Raw genomic sequence first — 22,175 nt, forward strand, 5'->3', positions numbered from 1 at the left:
GGTATTCATCATCGCGAAATATCCGTTACTGTGTATTCTCATTACTTACATAACGCAATAAAATGTATCTAATACAACAGTATGACAGTTCCGATCAAGAATACGACACAATGGGAATAGAATCTTCCTAGGGTACGTTTCTGTATTCTCATTATGGCCAGGGTATGTTTCTGTATACAGAAACATACCTGGGGTACATATCTGTAGTACCCGTGCCGACAACGACCCCTTCAGCTTAAATCACACCATACACCATTGAAGGCCGACCAACTCACAGCATGATTTCTTACCTCGCACAATGAAGTTGTAGCTGTCCCATGGCAATAAGGTACGGGCAGGTACCGTGAGAGATCCGTCACTGCCAACCACAGCTTGTGGTGTCAATGAGGTCACTGGCAGGACCTCTCTCCCGTTACGTTCAACCCTCCATGAGTATTTCACTGTTCCATAACAATTTGAGCAGCTCACTTTGAAGGAAACCATTTCTGATGGTGCAAATGTCCTTCCACATCCACTTATGCATCTGAAACAGGTAAAATGGCTACTGACGGAGTAGAAACATATGTACAAAGGATGATGATGCATCTGAAAATAGAACATGAGGTTAGAACATAATTGGGGCAAACCAAGATTCGAATCCTTATATGTTTCTGAATAGAGAAAATGGTGCCATAGATGACTTGGCAGCCTCTGTGGCCCTTTCAACTTTTAACTGACACCACATCTAACTACAATTCAGAAAAACTGAGTAAATCTGGACCTTTTGACTGAAGAACCACTCTCTCAAGGTTATGACATTTTGCAATCGCAAAGAAAATTATTCCATGAAGCTACAATCATTACTTCAAATATATGACAAGTGTTTGCCACTAACATGGCAATGTCCCCCTGCCGCAAATAAGGTCAAGGTCACCCAAATAAACTGGTGTCTGTATAATATAAGTTGTGTACCCTCGATGTTTGTTTATGTTCCCTGAGCCCGAAGGGCGAGGGGAACATAGAGAAACATGGAGGGTACATCAACCAATGGGCCCCGAGGGACCAGTGAACAATGTATTTATCTTACTGAACACCTCAATGGTAATTTTGAACTGTTTGAAGCACAGGCATCAAATCATAGTATGGAGTACCAGACGACAAGAAAAACATTTAGCGTTATCTCCCTTACATCGATTTGCATTCACAAAACATTAGTAATTTCCGTACATCATACATGATTCAATGTTATTCGAGATAAAGAATTACTACTATGTAGTACCAAATGAGTTCGGCATTTTCAGCGGGGTACTCAGAAGGGCGCTCAGCCAATCAGAAAACGACATTTATGTGTGAGGCAAGATAATCACCAATGTAGGCTGTCACCAAATTTGAAGACATTGGGTACAATGCTGAATACATAAGACCCCATTCCGCGTTGCGGCAGGGGACAATCTTGGAAACATTCAAAAAGTCTTTATTATTATTTTTGGATAACTTTTATGCATCCTGTATACAAGATCAACTAAAAGAATCCTGAGGAATCCTCTAATGAGTGATAAGTTCCACTCAGACACAGACCTGATGTTAAAATGAAGACTGACATCACCAGTGGCCATCACCAAGACAGTGTGGTTGCTGCCAGTCACATTGTCTGAGTCTAGGGTCACAGTGAAGGAGTAGTTCTGACCTACAGTCAAATGTCGGCCTTCAATCCTCAGTACTGGGTCTGAACAGATAGCAAAGTTTACGTATTATAAATGTTCAAGTATCTCCTTTACTCCTCAAACCTTTGAGGGATAACTGCAAGTAAATCAGTTTTCTTTTTCAATTGAAATATTGTTACAGGTTCTCTACGTTATGGATTGATGTCTTGAACAAAAACTACACCTACAGACAATGCAGCTCATCAATCAATCTTATTTAATGATCTAAAGAGGAAAAGATTTAGAGTTTCAGTGGAATTATCAGTTATGTAACCTTGGAATTTCTCCTAAAAACCCAAATAAAGAGTTGTCACCACAGTATAAACAATGTTTGTCCATCTTACCAGTGTGAGGAATTATTTCAGTGTCATTTCCAACACCAGGCCACATCCCAGGCACACAGTCACAGGGCTGACCATCCATTTGGCAATGCCATGAAAACCTGAAGTTAAACACTCTCAGTTCAGGCTATAACTTAAATAGCTCTGGCATACACACTTAATATCACACAGCTTCAAGTTCAGACTAATATTTAAAAAAAATAGAAAAGGGTATTTAATGGAAATACTCCAAAGACAGAAGTGAAAAGAAGGACATGAAAAACTTCTTTCTCAAGCTGCTGTACACGCTGCAGCTTTAACTTATTTACCTCACCGGAACCTTCATGAATATATGATCTGTGTTTTCGCATCCATGTGAAATTATTAATCAAACAAAAGCAATGTGTATTCAAATACTGTATTGGCGTACTTGTGTACTAACAATACCTGATTGTAGTGTGAAGGCCAACATTGGGGTTGTAGCTGGCACTGGCATTGAGGACAAGAGGGAGATTTCTGTCATGGACCAGATGTGTGACGCTGGGGGACATCACCACAATCAGGGGCTCATTCACAACCTGGAGAAAACCCTGGAATGAATCAATGTAAAGATTTTAAAATTCCCTACACAAAACAGAAAGCAACATGCATGTAGTAATGAGAAAAATTACTCACATAAAGAGTTCTGGTGCCAACAGAAGAATGGGAGTCATGATTTTCAAAGGTCACACCTATTCTGTAGTAACCCTGAGGTAAAGACCCTGCAGAGATGTGAAGAACCTCACTGGTCAAACTGCCAACAACCAAGGTGACATCTTCAAAATCTTCCTCTCTATAACACATACTGGTATCTTCCTCTTTGTAAGACATCACTGTCCAGTTGTAGTTCTGGGAGGTTAACACACAGGAAACTGTACTGGTCAGACTCAAGTACAAATCACGGCTTCTAAAGTACACAGGAGCACCTTGAATACTCCTGGATGTTCCATTCACAATGGTGTCATTAGTACACTGGCCAACCTCCATCTTCTCATACACTACATCCAGTGATGTTAAAGACTGACTGGGTGTGGGGCTAGCTGTTGATGCATTGATGATCAAGTTGCCATGACTTCCCAAGTGCCTCCCAAACAAGGCATATTTCAGTCCCTCTGTGGATGGAGACAGTAGAAAGGTGGAGAGAGGGAAGCTACTTCTGGCTGATGGTGTGAGAGTCTGAAGGACGGGGATGCAGGAGTCTTGTCCACCGATGTCCACTGATGTGGAGGAGATGGAATCACTGACCAGCAGCAGGAATGTTATGTAGCTGTCTACAGGGACGGAGCTGCTGTTGCTGTTGGACGTTATGTACATCTTGTCCTCTGGAAAAAAAAATATCCTGCCATGATGGATTCTGTGAGATCATGCTCAACATGTAAAAAAACTATAGTTCCTTCAGTTTTGAGGCCTTCAGCCACACATGCCTTTAAAACTGCAAATACTTTCAAAAAGAGCACACAACTCATAGGGTCCAGGTACCTTTATAATAATGCCAACAAAGCATAGCACAGTGGATGGTGTAAAGCCAGACAAACAGACAATGCAATGACATGTTTTAACTTTCCTACTATTTAATCTAGTTTAACTGAGGACAATATCCTGTTCAAACATTGCAATAAGAGGTGTTTTTGTTTTTTATCAACAGGAACTTTAAATGACCTGAAAAGTTATTAGAAATAGCACCCCCAAACCATGCAGTCCTGTTAATCCCTCTCCAACTTTGATCATGCCAAGTCAGATTCAGGGGACATACTTAGGTCCCAACTGGGTGTATGTCAAGATGGCTGCTGACTGACACCTACCTCTGGCTGGTATCACGTGGAAAGCAGAACCCACAGCTGAAGCGTTGGTTATGGCTGAAATAAAACTTTCATCAACAATAATAAACAAAGATATTGCACAGTTTCTCTGCTGAATAGAATACATACACTCATAAAGTATAATTCAATTTAGTCAACATGAGTAAGCATCATGTGTTATATTTCAGTTATTTTGCAGCATTTCAGCTTCATGGGGTAGATCCAGATGATAGGTCTTTTTCCACTTTTGTAGACCCCAAGTGTTCTGGACCCTCTTCTACAATCACAGTGCTATACCAGTGACAAGTCTATGTTAAAGTATGGGAGCTATGATCACTTTTACTTAGTGCTATGTCAGCTTAGTAGACCGTGGTCCAGGATCAGGGTGGATCTAGGATGTCAACTCAATATCACAGGTTTCTGGTATCCCACAGCAATGTAGTGAGTTGCAGGAGCTTACACGAATAGGTCAACTTGTTCCCTGAACATGAACATGTTATGATGCTTTACACATCTCTAATGAGAGTACATTAAATAACATTGTTCCCTGTTCCAACCTCAGCAGATGCTGTGTTCACCTGTGACACTGATGTTGTAGACCTCAAATGGGTTGAAGAAGTATCCAGGTAAAGTCAGTGTTAACTTGTCACTGTTCAACACAGCATGACCCTCCCAAAGCTGAGGAGGCAGCGCCCCCACTTGATCTTTGTGTATGGCCCACGTGTAGCTGACACTGCCCAGTCCATCACAGTTAGAGCAGGTTACTGTCAGTGTCACAGACTCTGCAGAAACACCCACTGATGAACAGCTGAAGTGGAAATGAACATGTTCTAATCTGCAGACAACCCACCAGCACCCAAGGACATCTTGAAAACATTTACAGCACTCAGGTTTATTTGGTTTGTAGTTAGTCTCATCGGGACATAAAACATAACCTGCAGCTGTTGGTACGAGAGTGCATGTCATTATTTACTGACAAGGTCTTACCACCACATCTCACTTACTTGATTTCCAGTTGCAGGCTGACAACACCAGTGGCCGTCACCAAGACAGTGTGGTTGCTGCCAGTCACATTGTCTGAGTCTAGGGTCACAGTGAAGGAGTAATTCTGACCTACAGTCAAATGTCGGCCCTCAATCCTCAGTACAGGGTCTGAACAGATTGTAAACAATGTGTTTTACCCCATATTTCATGATTAAGTATCTCTGGACATAATTAAGAACAATCTTTGGGGAAATCAGTTTTATTGTTATCAGTGCTTTATACTCCATATTGATGTCTGGAACAAAATCTTCCTTCTGGTTTGGAACTCATACAAGCAATGCATCTGATCAATCAATCCCATTTTATGGTTCTGAAAGAGTGACAATTCAAAGTGTAATTCCATATGGTTTGACCTTGAAAGAAGGGGAATTCCTCATGAAAATAAAAAAACATATTTAGAAATATCACCACAGAATACACAATGTCTGCTCATCATACCAGTGTGAGGAATTATTTCAGTGTCATTTCCAACACCAGGCCACATCCTAGGCACACAGTCACAGGGCTGACCATCCATTTGGCAATGCCATGAAAACCTGAAGTAAAACACTCTCAGTTCAGACCATAACTGAAATAGCTCTGGCATACACACTTAATATCACACAGCTTCAAGTTCAGACTAATATTTAAAAAAATAGAAAAGGGTATTTAATGGAAATACTCCAAAGACAGAAGTGAAAAGAAGGACATGAAAAAACTTCTTTCTCAAGCTGCTGTACACGCTGCAGCTTTAACTTATTTACCTCACCGGAACCTTCATGAATATATGATCTGTGTTTTCGCATCCATGTGAAATTATTAATCAAACAAAAGCAATGTGTATTCAAATACTGTATTGGCGTACTTGTGTACTAACAATACCTGATTGTAGTGTGAAGGCCAACATTGGGGTTGTAGCTGGCACTGGCATTGAGGACAAGAGGGAGATTTCTGTCATGGACCAGATGTGTGACGCTGGGGGGACATCACCACAATCAGGGGCTCATTCACAACCTGGAGAAAACCCTGGAATGAATCAATGTAAAGATTTTAAAATTCCCTACACAAAACAGAAAGCAACATGCATGTAGTAATGAGAAAAATTACTCACATAAAGAGTTCTGGTGCCAACAGAAGAATGGGAGTCATGATTTTCAAAGGTCACACCTATTCTGTAGTAACCCTGAGGTAAAGACCCTGCAGAGATGTGAAGAACCTCACTGGTCAAACTGCCAACAACCAAGGTGACATCTTCAAAATCTTCCTCTCTATAACACATACTGGTATCTTCCTCTTTGTAAGACATCACTGTCCAGTTGTAGTTCTGGGAGGTTAACACACAGGAAACTGTACTGGTCAGACTCAAGTACAAATCACGGCTTCTAAAGTACACAGGAGCACCTTGAATACTCCTGGATGTTCCATTCACAATGGTGTCATTAGTACACTGGCCAACCTCCATCTTCTCATACACTACATCCAGTGATGTTAAAGACTGACTGGGTGTGGGGCTAGCTGTTGATGCATTGATGATCAAGTTGCCATGACTTCCCAAGTGCCTCCCAAACAAGGCATATTTCAGTCCCTCTGTGGATGGAGACAGTAGAAAGGTGGAGAGAGGGAAGCTACTTCTGGCTGATGGTGTGAGAGTCTGAAGGACGGGGATGCAGGAGTCTTGTCCACCGATGTCCACTGATGTGGAGGAGATGGAATCACTGACCAGCAGCAGGAATGTTATGTAGCTGTCTACAGGGACGGAGCTGCTGTTGCTGTTGGACGTTATGTACATCTTGTCCTCTGGAAAAAAAATATCCTGCCATGATGGATTCTGTGAGATCATGCTCAACATGTAAAAAAACTATAGTTCCTTCAGTTTTGAGGCCTTCAGCCACACATGCCTTTAAAACTGCAAATACTTTCAAAAAGAGCACACAACTCATAGGGTCCAGGTACCTTTATAATAATGCCAACAAAGCATAGCACAGTGGATGGTGTAAAGCCAGACAAACAGACAATGCAATGACATGTTTTAACTTTCCTACTATTTAATCTAGTTTAACTGAGGACAATATCCTGTTCAAACATTGCAATAAGAGGTGTTTTTGTTTTTTTATCAACAGGAACTTTAAATGACCTGAAAAGTTATTAGAAATAGCACCCCCAAACCATGCAGTCCTGTTAATCCCTCTCCAACTTTGATCATGCCAAGTCAGATTCAGGGGACATACTTAGGTCCCAACTGGGTGTATGTCAAGATGGCGCTGACTGACACCTACCTCTGGCTGGTATCACGTGGAAAGCAGAACCCACAGCTGAAGCGTTGGTTATGGCTGAAATAAAAACTTTCATCAACAATAATAAACAAAGATATTGCACAGTTTCTCTGCTGAATAGAATACATACACTCATAAAGTATAATTCAATTTAGTCAACATGAGTAAGCATCATGTGTTATATTTCAGTTATTTTGCAGCATTTCAGCTTCATGGGGTAGATCCAGATGATAGGTCTTTTCCACTTTTGTAGACCCCAAGTGTTCTGGACCCTCTTCTACAATCACAGTGCTATACCAGTGACAAGTCTATGTTAAAGTATGGGAGCTATGATCACTTTTACTTAGTGCTATGTCAGCTTAGTAGACCGTGGTCCAGGATCAGGGTGGATCTAGGATGTCAACTCAATATCACAGGTTTCTGGTATCCCACAGCAATGTAGTGAGTTGCAGGAGCTTACACGAATAGGTCAACTTGTTCCCTGAACATGAACATGTTATGATGCTTTACACATCTCTAATGAGAGTACATTAAATAACATTGTTCCCTGTTCCAACCTCAGCAGATGCTGTGTTCACCTGTGACACTGATGTTGTAGACCTCAAATGGGTTGAAGAAGTATCCAGGTAAAGTCAGTGTTAACTTGTCACTGTTCAACACAGCATGACCCTCCCAAAGCTGAGGAGGCAGCGCCCCCACTTGATCTTTGTGTATGGCCCACGTGTAGCTGACACTGCCCAGTCCATCACAGTTAGAGCAGGTTACTGTCAGTGTCACAGACTCTGCAGAAACACCCACTGATGAACAGCTGAAGTGGAAATGAACATGTTCTAATCTGCAGACAACCCACCAGCACCCAAGGACATCTTGAAAACATTTACAGCACTCAGCTTTATTTGGTTTGTAGTTAGTCTCATCGGGACATAAAACATAACCTGCAGCTGTTGGTACGAGAGTGCATGTCATTATTTACTGACAAGGTCTTACCACCACATCTCACTTACTTGATTTCCAGTTGCAGGCTGACAACACCAGTGGCCGTCACCAAGACAGTGTGGTTGCTGCCAGTCACATTGTCTGAGTCTAGGGTCACAGTGAAGGAGTAATTCTGACCTACAGTCAAATGTCGGCCCTCAATCCTCAGTACAGGGTCTGAACAGATTGTAAACAATGTGTTTTACCCCATATTTCATGATTAAGTATCTCTGGACATAATTAAGAACAATCTTTGGGGAAATCAGTTTTATTGTTATCAGTGCTTTATACTCCATATTGATGTCTGGAACAAAATCTTCCTTCTGGTTTGGAACTCATACAAGCAATGCATCTGATCAATCAATCCCATTTTATGGTTCTGAAAGAGTGACAATTCAAAGTGTAATTCCATATGGTTTGACCTTGAAAGAAGGGGAATTCCTCATGAAAATAAAAAAACATATTTAGAAATATCACCACAGAATACACAATGTCTGCTCATCATACCAGTGTGAGGAATTATTTCAGTGTCATTTCCAACACCAGGCCACATCCTAGGCACACAGTCACAGGGCTGACCATCCATTTGGCAATGCCATGAAAACCTGAAGTAAAACACTCTCAGTTCAGACCATAACTGAAATAGCTCTGGCATACACACTTAATATCACACAGCTTCAAGTTCAGACTAATATTTAAAAAAATAGAAAAGGGTATTTAATGGAAATACTCCAAAGACAGAAGTGAAAAGAAGGACATGAAAAACTTCTTTCTCAAGCTGCTGTACACGCTGCAGCTTTAACTTATTTACCTCACCGGAACCTTCATGAATATATGATCTGTGTTTTCGCATCCATGTGAAATTATTAATCAAACAAAAGCAATGTGTATTCAAATACTGTATTGGCGTACTTGTGTACTAACAATACCTGATTGTAGTGTGAAGGCCAACATTGGGGTTGTAGCTGGCACTGGCATTGAGGACAAGAGGGAGATTTCTGTCATGGACCAGATGTGTGACGCTGGGGGACATCACCACAATCAGGGGCTCATTCACAACCTGGAGAAAACCCTGGAATGAATCAATGTAAAGAATTTAAAATTCCCTACACAAAACAGAAAGCAACATGCATGTAGTAATGAGAAAAATTACTCACATAAAGAGTTCTGGTGCCAACAGAAGAATGGGAGTCATGATTTTCAAAGGTCACACCTATTCTGTAGTAACCCTTAGGTAAAGACCCTGCAGAGATGTGAAGAACTTCACTGGTCAAACTGCCAACATCCAAGGTGACATCTTCAAAATCTTCCTCTCTATAACACATACTGGTATCTTCCTCTTTGTAAGACATCACTGTCCAGTTGTAGTTCTGGGAGGTTAACACACAGGAAACTGTACTGGTCAGACTCAAGTACAAATCACGGCTTCTAAAGTACACAGGAGCACCTTGAATACTCCTGGATGTTCCATTCACAATGGTGTCATTAGTACACTGGCCAACCTCCATCTTCTCATACGCTACATCCAGTGATGTTAAAGACTGACTGGGTGTGGGGCTAGTTGTTGATGCATTGATGATCAAGTTGCCATGACTTCCCAAGTGCCTCCCAAACAAGGCATATTTCAGTCCCTCTGTGGATGGAGACAGTAGAAAGGTGGAGAGAGGGAAGCTACTTCTGGCTGATGGTGTGAGAGTCTGAAGGACGGGGATGCAGGAGTCTTGTCCACCGATGTCCACTGATGTGGAGGAGATGGAATCACTGACCAGCAGCAGGAATGTTATGTAGCTGTCTACAGGGACGGAGCTGCTGTTGCTGTTGGACGTTATGTACATCTTGTCCTCTGGAATGAATAAGAAGCCAAAAAATGTGGGAAAGGCTCAATAATACCTCTGACCATGACTCCCCAAATAATAATTATTATTGACAAAATTACAAGGTCTAAATTTTCTCAAGTTCAAGAGATGTAATTTGTGATAATTCTCAATAAATTATATACATTAAAATAATGTATCCTAAAATAACATTATGAACCATAAAGATTTGTGTGTGTGTGTGTGTGTGTGTGTGTGTGTGTGAGATATGATATGATATGATATGATGATTTTCATGGGCTAGCATGTACAATGTGAATGACCCTCCCTAAAATTTATGTACAAAGTAAGTGACCCCGCCCTGCATGTCATGTACAAAATCAATGCCCCCCCTCCCTTCCCATAACGTTAAAGCATAATTTTTTAAACATTTCTGTGTACATTTCTGTGTACAAACTGATGACCCCCTCTGCCTCCTCAGAACAAAATGGGTGATCCCCCTTAAAATCATCATCACCCCTCCCAGCCATAAATTATGAACGGTCCCTAACTTAGTCCTTTCTATTAGAACAGAACATGGTTAAACCAAACAGCTCTGTAATGAGGATATATCTAAAAATATACTAAAAATGAAAGGTATTAAATGGTTAACCAAAACATACATAAAACATATGCTCAATTCAGTGAGTGAGTGAGTTAAATTTCACGCCACACTCAGCAATATTCCAGCTATATGTAAATAATCGAGTCTTGACCAGATAATCCAGTGATCAACAGCATGAGCATCGTTCTACGCAAATGGGAACCGATGACATGTGTCAACCAAGTCAGCGAGCCTGACCACCCGATCCCGTTAGTCGCTTCTTACGACAAGCATGGGTTACTAAAGATCCATATTCTAACCTAAACCTTCACGGGTTGCTCAATTCAGTCAGCTTATAGATTGCCTTGAAGTTTGTGTTTTACTTAAATCTATACATTTTGCATGACATTGATACACATAGTTGAAATTTTGAATGTGCGTATACCAGTATTGGCATTGATATTTTATTTATTTATATTTTTTTAAATTCATATTTTATTGATAAAACCCTGTTACAAAGAATGGACCTTCACCTACGGTAGTTAAGAACCCAATATCACTTATGTTTAAATATGCATAAAGGTTTCAGTTTTTTGGTACATAACTAAACATACACACCCTCATTCCCACATAATCATACAACTGTACACATGAAAACAATAGTAAGTCAAGTAATTACTGGTCAATAGCATTGCGGAGGATAAGTAACTTCCAGCAGGAGAATGAAATGACTTCGCCTACCAAATGGTAATACATACCCTTTGATGAAATAAAGCACACTGCTTCCTCAGAAAGTGAACTTGCATCTATAATGATTCAAGGTACATTTCAAAGTGGTAAAATATATTGTCAACATCACAAAACAATCAGTCTCAATTATCTGCCCAAACTTATTCCATTGGGAATAAAATGTAAAATGGAGAAAATTTTATGAAGGAATCACCACACATATATGGTGACACCAAGAGTTTGAAAAAGACATAGTTTAAACATATGTTCTCCTGTTGTTGGCATCCACAGCTAACACAAACTGCACAAATATGTACATGTTTGTTGCTTGATGCTGCAGAAGTCCTGCCATGCAACTTTGGCGTGTAAGCTGTAATTATGTTGTAATTGCTGTCAATTGTTAGAATTACACGATGCAGCTTTACGTGTTTTGAAATAACTCCGGACATTTTATGTTAGATAGAAAGTGCCAATACTTTATCAGGATACAAACATATGGTTATGGGAACAAAGGACAAGGGGAAGCCAAGGCCTCTATTCTTGTGACAGTATGTTAGTATCCTGATAAAGTATTGGCACTCTCTAACATAAAATGTCATGACACAAGTTCCCTTTCTAAGAGCACAGGCAAATACTTAATGTCCACAAACTACACACAAATATCAATAAAGAATGAGCGAGCGAGCGAGCGAAGTTAGTTCAGTCTTATGCTGCACTCAGCAATTTTGATAAATAAATATGGGACCTCCTAAAATGATAATTTCTTAAAGATGACATGTTATTGGTTAGCAGAATGCTGGCATGCCAATGAGTGCAATTGCAAGAGATGTTTGCAGGCGTCCCTAAACTATCAGCTGTTATATAAGGACTGTCAGCATTCAGGTCAACCATGACAACCCCTAGGGAGGATACAGCCCTTCTTAGAGGACAATAGTACATCACTCATATCACAAACAGGGGGGTTGTACCACATTTTGATGACCATCTGAACACAAGGCCAGTCTTCATGGATGACAATGCTAGGCCACATCAAGCACATGCATTTGATACTTCATGAGGCATAGGAACTCGCCCTTGGCCCACCAGGAGTCTAGATCTCAACTCCATGGAGCAAGTTAGGACATTATGGGTTTCAGAAAGATCCTCCAGTCCCACATCTTGTATTGGACAAAAGCACCTATCAACAATGGAACGCAATACCTCTAGTCATCAACGCTGTTTAAACAGCTTCCATGCATGACTAGTTCCCCCCCCCATTTGCCATCCTATCGCATTCAGTTATTCCTTGACGGCCTATATATACAGACAGTAAGTTAAAGGCACTATATCACACCACACTTCTCTAGAAATAATAATGCATTTCTCTCAATAATACTATCTATCAGCCCTCAGGGAAGCTACCATATTGTTTATTCCAAATAAATTATGTATTTATATTAAAATATTAAATTAAAAAGTTCGAATGAATTAGTGCAATGTTGCATTAAAAGACTTATCATCCCTTACATTATTTCAAGCAAACCCCATAGAGGTATGTCCCTTGGAGCGCTCTTAATGAATATCCTACGCACAACTTGTGATTGAAACAAGTTCAGGAAACACCGACAACACTGCGAGCGACAGTTTTCGATGTACGGAGCAATTGTTTACATCCATATATGGCAAGTGTTCTGTTTGGAAGCTGTTTGCCTCGAGGTTTCAATTATCGATTTTAGGCAAGATTTAAGGGATGATAAGTCTTTCATTGCATCAATAGGAAGCTAAAGTAAACGCATATGCCTCAATATATATAATATAGGCCAAAATATTATCGAAAATGTGTTACATTGTGCCTTTAAGGTTTGTATAAGTTTCTTTGCTATGGGAAATGGTAACATACGCATACTATGAAAAAACATGTACAGCTGCAATACTTTTCTCCATGAGTTTATACTAAAGCTTACGTTTGACCTGGATGTTGTAGCTTTCAAAAGGGTTGAAGAAGTCAGCAGGAAGAAACAGTGTTGAGTTGTCGCTGTTGAACACAGCCCGATTCTCCCACATCTGCCGAGGGAGCAGCTCACCTCCTTGCTTGCTAATTTCCCATGTGTAGCCTGGGCATTCTGGGCATTCTGGGCAGTCTGGGCAGTGTGCTGTCAGAGTCACAGACTCCAGGCAGTCTTCGGGACATCCATGTGAACAACTGAAACAGGATGTTTTCAATACATAAAGCTCCAGATTAGCTTCAAATTTACACGAAATATATCACAATAACCAAATAAAATCTGAGTTGACGGGTACATATATGCATGGAAAGAATGAAAAAAATAAATGTAACAGTAGTCTGGGCATAATTACACAAAAGAGCATTTTTAGCTGCCGTACCCTCATCTTTATTTACTGATCATAGGCTGGCATTAGCTATACCTAAACTCTACTGCATTGTAAAATGAGTGAGTGAGTGAGTGAGTGAGTGTGTATGGTGTAATGCTGCTTTTAGCAATATTCCAGCACTATCACCATTAATGCCTTCCATTTTTGCAACTGACACACATTGTTGTGAGTAATGCTGGTTATTGCTCACAACATGCAGCTTGATCATCGGACCGTAGTAATCGATCAATTATCAGTTGTAATCGGAAACCAAACCAGAGAACGCTTGTGTGCAGTAACGATACACAATTATAACATTTTGCAAACACAAGAGGCGACGATTAATACTACGATAAAGACGAATGGGGATACTTCCTTTTGAGACAAGCATGCATACTGAAACCCTACACAGTAATCTTCTGGAAAAGTTGTAACTTTCTCCAATGCAATGTTTGTCCTGTTCAATTTCAGTATAAACACCAACTTACAAGGAAATCAAGATGAGCCATGAACTGAATCATGAATATTGTGTTCAAATTAAGTTGAATCTGATCATCTATTCTCCCTGAGCGTGGTATGAGGTATCTATACAAGCTTCATCTTGACCTTCAGTGGACGAACTAGAATTGATTGGTTGAGAACCTCAGATCCATGATTATCGGCATGTTTGTAGGATTTTTCTTCAGGACTAGGGAAGAATGGGGAACAGGAAGCCCTGCTGCCATCTGTAAGAATATATCAATTCTTGTCTTGTAACATAAAACCATCTCTGGATAAAGGCAAAGGAGGTGCTGCCAAATAGGTCCCCTCCAGAACGAACTGATGGATTCCCATTGGGATACCAAGTCAGGTCTTCTAGAATCCTTGGTTGGATGTGATATGCTTCTCATATTTGGCTGTGAAAAAAGACGTCCTCACCCTGGCACATGAGTCAGTGATAGGATGAAATCCTGTAGTCAAGAATAGAAATCCTTAGACCCAAACCAGGTCAGTATAACTTGTTTGCATAGCAGCTGCTGGTGGTCTGCTAAAGGCAGCGATCCCCTCTTCCACTGGGCATGCTATCTCTATGACCTCCTCCTTGATGCTTCTGGACTGTATGGATGATCAGATGATCTTTTAACTTGTAACACCAAGAAATTTAGGTGAACTACTAAATACATTGTAGATAGTTGACATTTCTCTCAGTGAACTTCTTCCATGCCTTGGTGAAGCTTGGCATTGAAGAAGGGTGGAACTGTGATAGGTTGAGACATAACCAAATTTCATGGACTGTTGTGATACTAACCTAGGTCATTTCTGGGAAAGAAGATAAAGTCATTAGGCCACAGCAACTTGCTGGACATCCATAATTACATAGAAAGAAACTCTGTAAAATTGTCGACTGTCCAGATTTGGTGAGAGAAACACCCTTATGAAAGGATTCTTGTATGTGAAGAATAACATGGCACACACCAACAACAAACCAATTAATATATATGCTTGTATCCATATTTTGTTGTTGTATGTGAAGAATAACATGGCACACACCAACAACTAACCAATCAATATATATGCTTGTATCCATATTTTGTTGTTGTATGTGAATCAATAATTTGTTGTTGTATGTGAAGAATAACATGGCACACACCAACAACAAACCAATCAATATATATGCTTGTATCCATATTTTGTTGTTGTATGTGAAGAATAACATGGCACACACCAACAACAAACCAATCAATATATATGCTTGTATCCATATTTTGTTGTTGTATGTGTCATGTTTTGATACAGATTCTTGTTCTGATGTTTCACGGATTGCCTTTCAGGGCACATGTCCATCTGTCCCCTTCATGTGCCAGAAAAACTGTCACAAAACATATTTTGAAGGTGTTGGTATCACTTTACTAAGGAGAGAAGAGACATGCCAAGCAAGATGCTAGTACTTGCACGAATAATTACAAATAGTTGACATTGCACAGGACCTCTGTTGAAAATCGGAAGAATATTGTGAAGGCAGCCAAAACACAGCACTTTAGTCAGTGATGTAATAGAGGTTATGTATTCACCCGAATGTAAAATCTGTAACTTAACTCCTGTTTCCAGATAGAAAAACCTGAGACTGTTTTTGCAAAAACAATATATTTGAATGAAGGGCTCCTTAAAACCTTAAATTCTAACAACAGGGTTTCACAAGGCTCACTTCCTTTAATACAAACTTTGAACTGGTTTACAGTTTTTGTTACAAGATAATTAGCTCACTACATCAATCATCTGAATTTGTCTGACCATATCCTCTGATGTAAACACTGACATATCTCTGACTTTTCACAATACTTTCAAACAGTATATAGGGAAAAGGGACTGCATTGATTCTAGTCCTACCTGATGGCATCTTGGTTATCCGCAGCAATTTCTGAGCTGATTACATCATCCTGTAACTGAATAAAGCCCTGAAATAAATAAATACAGACACATTCACCTGAATGTGTAATGTTAAAACTTCTCTGATTAAATACTGAGGGCGAAACTGATTTCTCAGCTATTTCAGAGAGTCAAAAAATAGCTCCACAGCAGACAGTGATCCATTAACAGTGTTCACGAATAGCGTCTGACCCTCTGACAAATACGGCATATTTGCCAACGGTCCGATAGAAGTCTACAACCCGCCGGCCCCAGTGTCTGACTGTATATTTCACAATGACTTTGACTGAAGTTGTTATATGGGACATGTGACACCTGTTTGCTGTTTATAAATCTTATGTTTGTGTATGATTTTGGTGCCAATTATAAGAAATGCTAAATCTGAAATGTGTGTTTAATTTTACTCTATGGGTCCTGTGAATTTTCAATGGGTCAGACAGACATCTGAAACTTACAGGACCCAATGTCCTGTTCCTTTCAAACATGATTCGTGAACACTGCATTAAACATAAATATGCTAAAATAAACCCACACATAGATGCCAAAAAATAAATATTGAAGATACAGTACTTTTGATATCTCATTCTACTGGGAACCAATTTACTGCCAGCTGACCAATGACATGTTTTGAACAGTCACTTGCCTAAGGACACATCGCATGAAATATTTGTTTCAGTGTGGGGATGAACCAAAGCACTAGAAACTCTCAGTAGACGAGCTTGTACCTATTCAAAGACCTTCCTCGACCAAAACTCAGTTCAAATTTGTACCATGCACCAATCGCTATTACATTTTAAACATGTTCAACTACTCGTGGGTGTTTTTCAATATGTCTGGTTCGGCCACTAGCAGTCATATTCGATTTCCAGTCCGTACGCTTTGACTTGCATGTTGTTTAACGCAGCAAGAATGACAACGTTCTTGACCAGACCACATGTTCCCAATTACTGGATTGTCTGGTCCAGACTTGATTATTTATAAACCGCCGCCATATAGCTAGAATATTGCTGAGTGCGGCATAAAACTAAACTAAACTCACTCACTCTGGACCAGACAACCCAATGATTGACATCTTGAGCAACGATCTATGCAACTGGGATACAATGACCAAGTTAGTGAGCCTGACTGCCCGATCCCGTTAATTGCATGTCTTGCTGAAGACCAGGTCCAGCCTGAATCTTCAAGGTCGTCTCAAGTTGCCTTGAAAACAATTGGTACTACTTGAGGAGACCATCTCACCAACAAGCCTTAAGTCACTGACCAGTTTTGAGAAAAATAAATATAACTCACTTATGCAAAAATAGAATGTCTAGAGAATGAAAACATGTCACAAACACATATGTACTTACACAAACAGTCCTTGTGCCAAGTGAGACCGAATTATTATGTATCTCTGAAGCCAGACACACCTTGTAATAACCTTCTAATAAATCTCCCGACGTAACAGAAAACACTTGATCATGTATATTGACATTATACAAATCTACCGCTTCGAAGTCTTCCTCTGTAGTGCACACACTTGTGTCGTAAGACTTGAAATGTTGAATGAACCATGAATAGTTTTCAGTAACTGATGGACATCCAGTGCGTCCATTGGTTTGGAAGTTAATATCCATGGAATAGCTCAATGTTTTAGCAGTCTGAAGTGTCCTCGAAGTCTCGTTTATAACAGTGTCATTAGTACATACACCAACTTGTTCGTTCTCATACACTACTGAAACAGAGACTTGAGAGGAACTGGATGGGGAATCTGTTGTTGATGCACTGACGATGAAGTTGCCATTTGTTTGAAACTGAGTGTCGAACACTGCATATTTGATCCCCTTTGTGCTCTTTGACAGTAAAAACATGGACAGTGGGTATGTCCTTCTTGTTGAGTTTGAGACGGTGTTGAACTGTGGTGTGCACTGGTCATATCCTCCAATGTCAATCAACACAGGTGAGTCGGAATCGTTCAGCAGCACTAAGAAGGCGACTCGGCTGTCAACCGTTGCAGAGGTTGCGTTAATGTTGGTTGTGATAAATAATGTCTGTTCTGAAATAGATACACATAACATTTATCATCTTATGTTTATAGTCCCTTACAGTTTTCGTTTTGTCAGCTGCATATTTCTGTTTTTAAATGAAATGTCAGTATCTAAGATTAATATGTAACCTTTTTCAAACCTTAGAAGGCAACAGGTTGATCATTGGGTTTCTATATGATCAAATCTTTACAAATATTGCATACATTTAGAGAACTAACAAGATAAACATTTCAACTGAGGCTTTTCAACTTTTATCAAGGGGTGCTGATCACAACTGATATCAAAAGATGAGGGTAAAATTCTACTTTATATTAAAAACCATGCCTCCTAGTTTTCCAGTTTGTAATTAGGAAATAAAGTTCGCTCTACCCCAATGTGTTTTGTAATAAAGTATAGTTCAGGGCAAAACTATACTTTATTACAAAACACATTGGGGTAGAGCGAACTTTACATCTTTTCTTAGATGCTAAATTTAATACTTTCTAAGGATAATTACGATTAATTTAAGGCAGAAAACAAACGATGGTGTCGGTGACCTAAATAAAGAATCCTCGCACAGGGCTAACTGGCGCGCTGTTCCATTGATGTGTCTGCCCCCCTACGTTAAGTCGAACGTTACCAGAAAAAAAGAATTGATGACAGTTTGATGACGGTTTACGTTCGGATTAAATATCTTCTCTGAATTATTTTAATTACATCTGTCATTAGCGTAAACCATATGGGGCAATATGAACGTCGCATTTCTACTACCAACGTAAGTTTAGATCAGTACATCCAGATGAAGCTGAGTAGTCAAGCGACATTCCACGATTGCATTGTGGGAATGTAAACATTGCGAACGTTACCGTGTCGCTGAAAACCTGTGAGTCGAATTGACACATTTTATCCGTCGTAAAACATAAATGTAATGCTTCCACCAGTGATGTTAGCTGAGTGAAGCAACTGCAAACCAAGAAACGGGATGCAACGGAGTAGTTTACTGTCGGAGGCCGTACGAGGCGATGACAACTGACATGCATCGTGACATCGCTTACATTGTGACGTAATGTAAAATAATTCGATTACGAGGGGGCACACTAGAATGGTGCAGTGACGGGAAAACGTCATTCAATTGTTACGTCATCAAAAAACTATACCTTTATTGTCTGATAATGTATTTTTTTTTCGATTGTTCTAAACGCTAGGCATCTTAGAAACAGGAATAACCAGTGTCTTGAGTGTAACAGATACAGTAAACATGCTTTCAGTGGTAGAAGGATTTGATTGTAATATTATGGTAATGAATGACATCATAATGTTCTGCAAAGCATTCTGATGCAATTTCATAGCAGCGACATCACCTGCGAGAAATCACTTATCTCACCAAAGTAATATCTCCTGTGGAAGCAAGTTTGATGTTTTTTTTTTATGAACATCTATTTCATACTTTACATATATTTTTATTAAATGATCTTGCTTGTTGTTAAAAGCAACATTCAGCAATATTCAGTATGACAGTGGTCTATACCATACAATTAAGTGATTCCTCGAAAGGTACAATAATTTTCCACAATCGATGAGCACAAATGTTTTAGTCTTTACAGGCCCAGTTCCAACTGCGTATATTTTTGCAAAATCTAAAAATAAGTGCTCATATTTTGTACCTTTGGTAAGTGTCTTAAGAAGTGAATCATGTCACAGTTTTCATATGCTCCTTAGTGAAGCATATCAAGTACAATGTGAGTTGGATTCAGGATCTATGAGGGAAAAACTATGTGACAGCCCTTAGCTCTTGACATATTAAAATCAAAATAGTCTATAATGAGCAACACTCATGTACCGGTAGGTTTACAGCGGCCATCTCCAGCTGAGTGTGTTCATTTAGAAAGATTCTCAGATGTAACACCCACCTCTTTCTGGGATAGTATAGCTGGCTGTCCCTTCTGTCCCTGAGACTGTACCTGCATATATATCAGTATCTTGTTAAGACCACAATAAATTCATAATCAGACTATCATCAATGAATATATATAATGTGAAAAGGCATGTCTGTTTTTATATTGTATACTTTTGAAACAAATTGTTCAAGGCATTTATGTATCGTTGGCTTATATACACACCACATTAATCTTGAAGCACCACCCACTATTTGTTTTAATCAGTATGAATACACTACATGTTGTATGATTGTATCTGCTTCGAAATCCAAATTCTGTGTATTGAATTAGTCACTGTAACATACTTTACTTTGATTGAAACAAAAACAAAACTGGAACTGGTATTTGTTTACAGTTTACTTGCAATATGAGAGGAATTCACAAAAAGTTGAACATCCAAAACGGCAGAGATTTTGATCACTATAACAATGCCATCAATCTGATTGTCACAGAGTTCTCAAATAATGATTGTTGTGATTGTATGAACCATCACTGGAGACCATATCAGTTCATACTGGGGATCCTAATGTGGACCATGGTAATGTTTCGATGGTGTTGTTCTGCTTGAAAATGGTAAGGTCTGGTGTAGTCATCCATGAATATTGGACAACTGACAAGGGGACGGGTATGAAAATATGGCACAGCAGTGTTGAGTACTTCCTGATAACATTGACAATTGAGTGTTGACAATTTTGAGACAATTTTGCAGTCATACAAAATGCAACCCCACACTATCACTGAGCCATGAGCACAGGGCCACTGTAGTGCACATACCATATATTACCGTAGATAAGCCGAATTTTGAAGACCAAAAAAGCAGCCTGTAGAAGGGGGTCGGCTTATCTACGGATAACACTTTCGTTAAACTTTTTTTCTGGTGACCGGCTTATCTACGGTAATATAAGGTTCATGAACTTAAATTTCTACACCACCACCACGTTTGTGATCTTAGCAGCACATGAATTGTGACCCATAGTTTTTGAGATATTGTGAGATGCACATGTTTTGCATGTACATTCCAGTATGCTTGGGCATGACTGCCTGTTGGGAACTAAATCTTAAAAGTTTCCCTTGGATTCAGATGGTGCTTTATTAGTGCATACATGTATATCATGATGTTTTTGGATGGCAGAGTTGATTCTTATAATAGTTGCATCACACAGACATTGTACATACTCATACGAGGCAAGAGTTGTGTTTTGTGAGTCACATACAACATGTTTTACAGTTCTTCATGTGACTGACGAGAAAACAAATATGTTCTAAAGTGTCCGATAACCCGTAATACACATGAAACATGAGTCTGTAGATCTGTCCACACAATCTATTTCATCAACTCTTACGAACCAGGCTGCTGGTAACCAAATCCATCTTTGCATCCCCATGAGTTGTCGATAACCAACTAGGCTGGTTCTGATTGAGGTCTTGGGTAAATGTTTTAATTTGCCATCATCCCTACAAAATATGTACATTTTGGAAGTTACCTTAAGTTATTTGACAGTAAAGTGTATAATTTGATAAAATATATGACTACCTGAAACGGTGAATACGTAGGACTGGAAAGGGTTGAAGAAGCTGCCAGGCAATGTGAGTGTTGTATCACTGCTGGCAAATGTAGCTCGATCCTCCCAGACCTCTCGGGGCAGGTTTTCCAACTGTACTATCTGTAAGTCCCATATGTAGCTGACACTGCCCAGTCCATCACAGTTAGAGCAGGTTACTGTCAGAGTCACAGACTCACCCAACTCTCCTCCACATCCTGCTGTACAACTGTGGAGCACAGACACTCAACTAGGGATTATAATGGTTATCTTGATGCTTCAGATGTTCATAGTAGGGCTGTTACAATTCACTCACATAGTGAGACTTAAATAAACATCATCACTCTCATATTCAGTGGTTTAAACCATGAACTTTCACGAATTTAATTTGTCATTTCAATCACAAGAATATTCGTGAAGTTTCTATAAAAAGTATTTTTATTTGAATATCGGTTTTATTTATAAAAGAGAGATATGCAAAATGGAATATATCTAACCCATGCAGGATAATAGTCAACAGTCTTATATGTTTAATTCGACAGTAATGTAGTCACTGGTCATTGTTGAGATAAATTAACACTCACAACATGGCCAAAGCATGTCAAAGAATGTTTTTTGTTATTGTTTCACTGAATATAATGAATAATGTTTCGACTGTTGACTTCACGCTGTATTTCATTACCCATTCATATTGTT

At 39.5% G+C, this 22,175-nt stretch overlaps 3 protein-coding genes and 2 long non-coding RNA genes across 5 annotated transcripts in view; all 5 read right to left on the reverse strand.

Annotated features, from left to right (window-relative positions):
- The window catches only part of LOC124282526 (polycystic kidney disease protein 1-like 2), a 59,311-nt gene extending 58,807 nt beyond the window's left edge, over positions 1-504 (reverse strand). Inside the window, exon 1 of the mRNA XM_046718540.1 lies at positions 291-504. Within this exon, the coding sequence (XP_046574496.1) occupies positions 291-483 (193 nt within the window). The 5' untranslated portion in view covers positions 484-504. The remainder of the gene's footprint in view (positions 1-290) is intronic.
- Positions 505-515: 11 nt separating this feature from the next.
- On the reverse strand, positions 516-4,642 carry LOC124282527. The gene is made up of 7 exons (XM_046718541.1): positions 4,419-4,642; positions 3,844-3,897; positions 2,678-3,363; positions 2,450-2,592; positions 2,027-2,124; positions 1,558-1,705; positions 516-585 (listed from the first exon to the last, which is right to left on the reverse strand). Exons 3-7 carry the CDS (start codon positions 3,353-3,355, stop codon positions 516-518), a joined length of 1,137 nt encoding a protein of 378 aa, XP_046574497.1. The 5' UTR covers positions 3,356-3,363; positions 3,844-3,897; positions 4,419-4,642.
- Positions 4,643-4,850: 208 nt separating this feature from the next.
- Positions 4,851-5,831, reverse strand: LOC124282557. Its single transcript, XR_006900189.1, has 3 exons — positions 5,746-5,831; positions 5,323-5,420; positions 4,851-4,992 (listed from the first exon to the last, which is right to left on the reverse strand). It is a non-coding gene; the product is annotated as an uncharacterized LOC124282557 (long non-coding RNA).
- A 92-nt stretch (positions 5,832-5,923) lies between these two features.
- LOC124282528 lies at positions 5,924-11,307 on the reverse strand. The gene is made up of 8 exons (XM_046718542.1): positions 11,267-11,307; positions 9,269-9,954; positions 9,041-9,183; positions 8,619-8,716; positions 8,141-8,288; positions 7,715-7,944; positions 7,140-7,193; positions 5,924-6,660 (listed from the first exon to the last, which is right to left on the reverse strand). Exons 2-8 carry the CDS (start codon positions 9,944-9,946, stop codon positions 5,924-5,926), a joined length of 2,088 nt encoding a protein of 695 aa, XP_046574498.1. The 5' UTR covers positions 9,947-9,954; positions 11,267-11,307.
- A 6,043-nt stretch (positions 11,308-17,350) lies between these two features.
- On the reverse strand, positions 17,351-21,688 carry LOC124282386. Its single transcript, XR_006900142.1, has 3 exons — positions 21,473-21,688; positions 19,912-19,962; positions 17,351-18,030 (listed from the first exon to the last, which is right to left on the reverse strand). It is a non-coding gene; the product is annotated as an uncharacterized LOC124282386 (long non-coding RNA).
- Positions 21,689-22,175: the final 487 nt, after the last annotated feature.

This window comes from Haliotis rubra, unplaced genomic scaffold (genome assembly GCF_003918875.1).
Source record: "Haliotis rubra isolate DU_JTF1 unplaced genomic scaffold, ASM391887v1 Scf3, whole genome shotgun sequence".
Classification (NCBI taxonomy): domain Eukaryota; kingdom Metazoa; phylum Mollusca; class Gastropoda; order Lepetellida; family Haliotidae; genus Haliotis; species Haliotis rubra.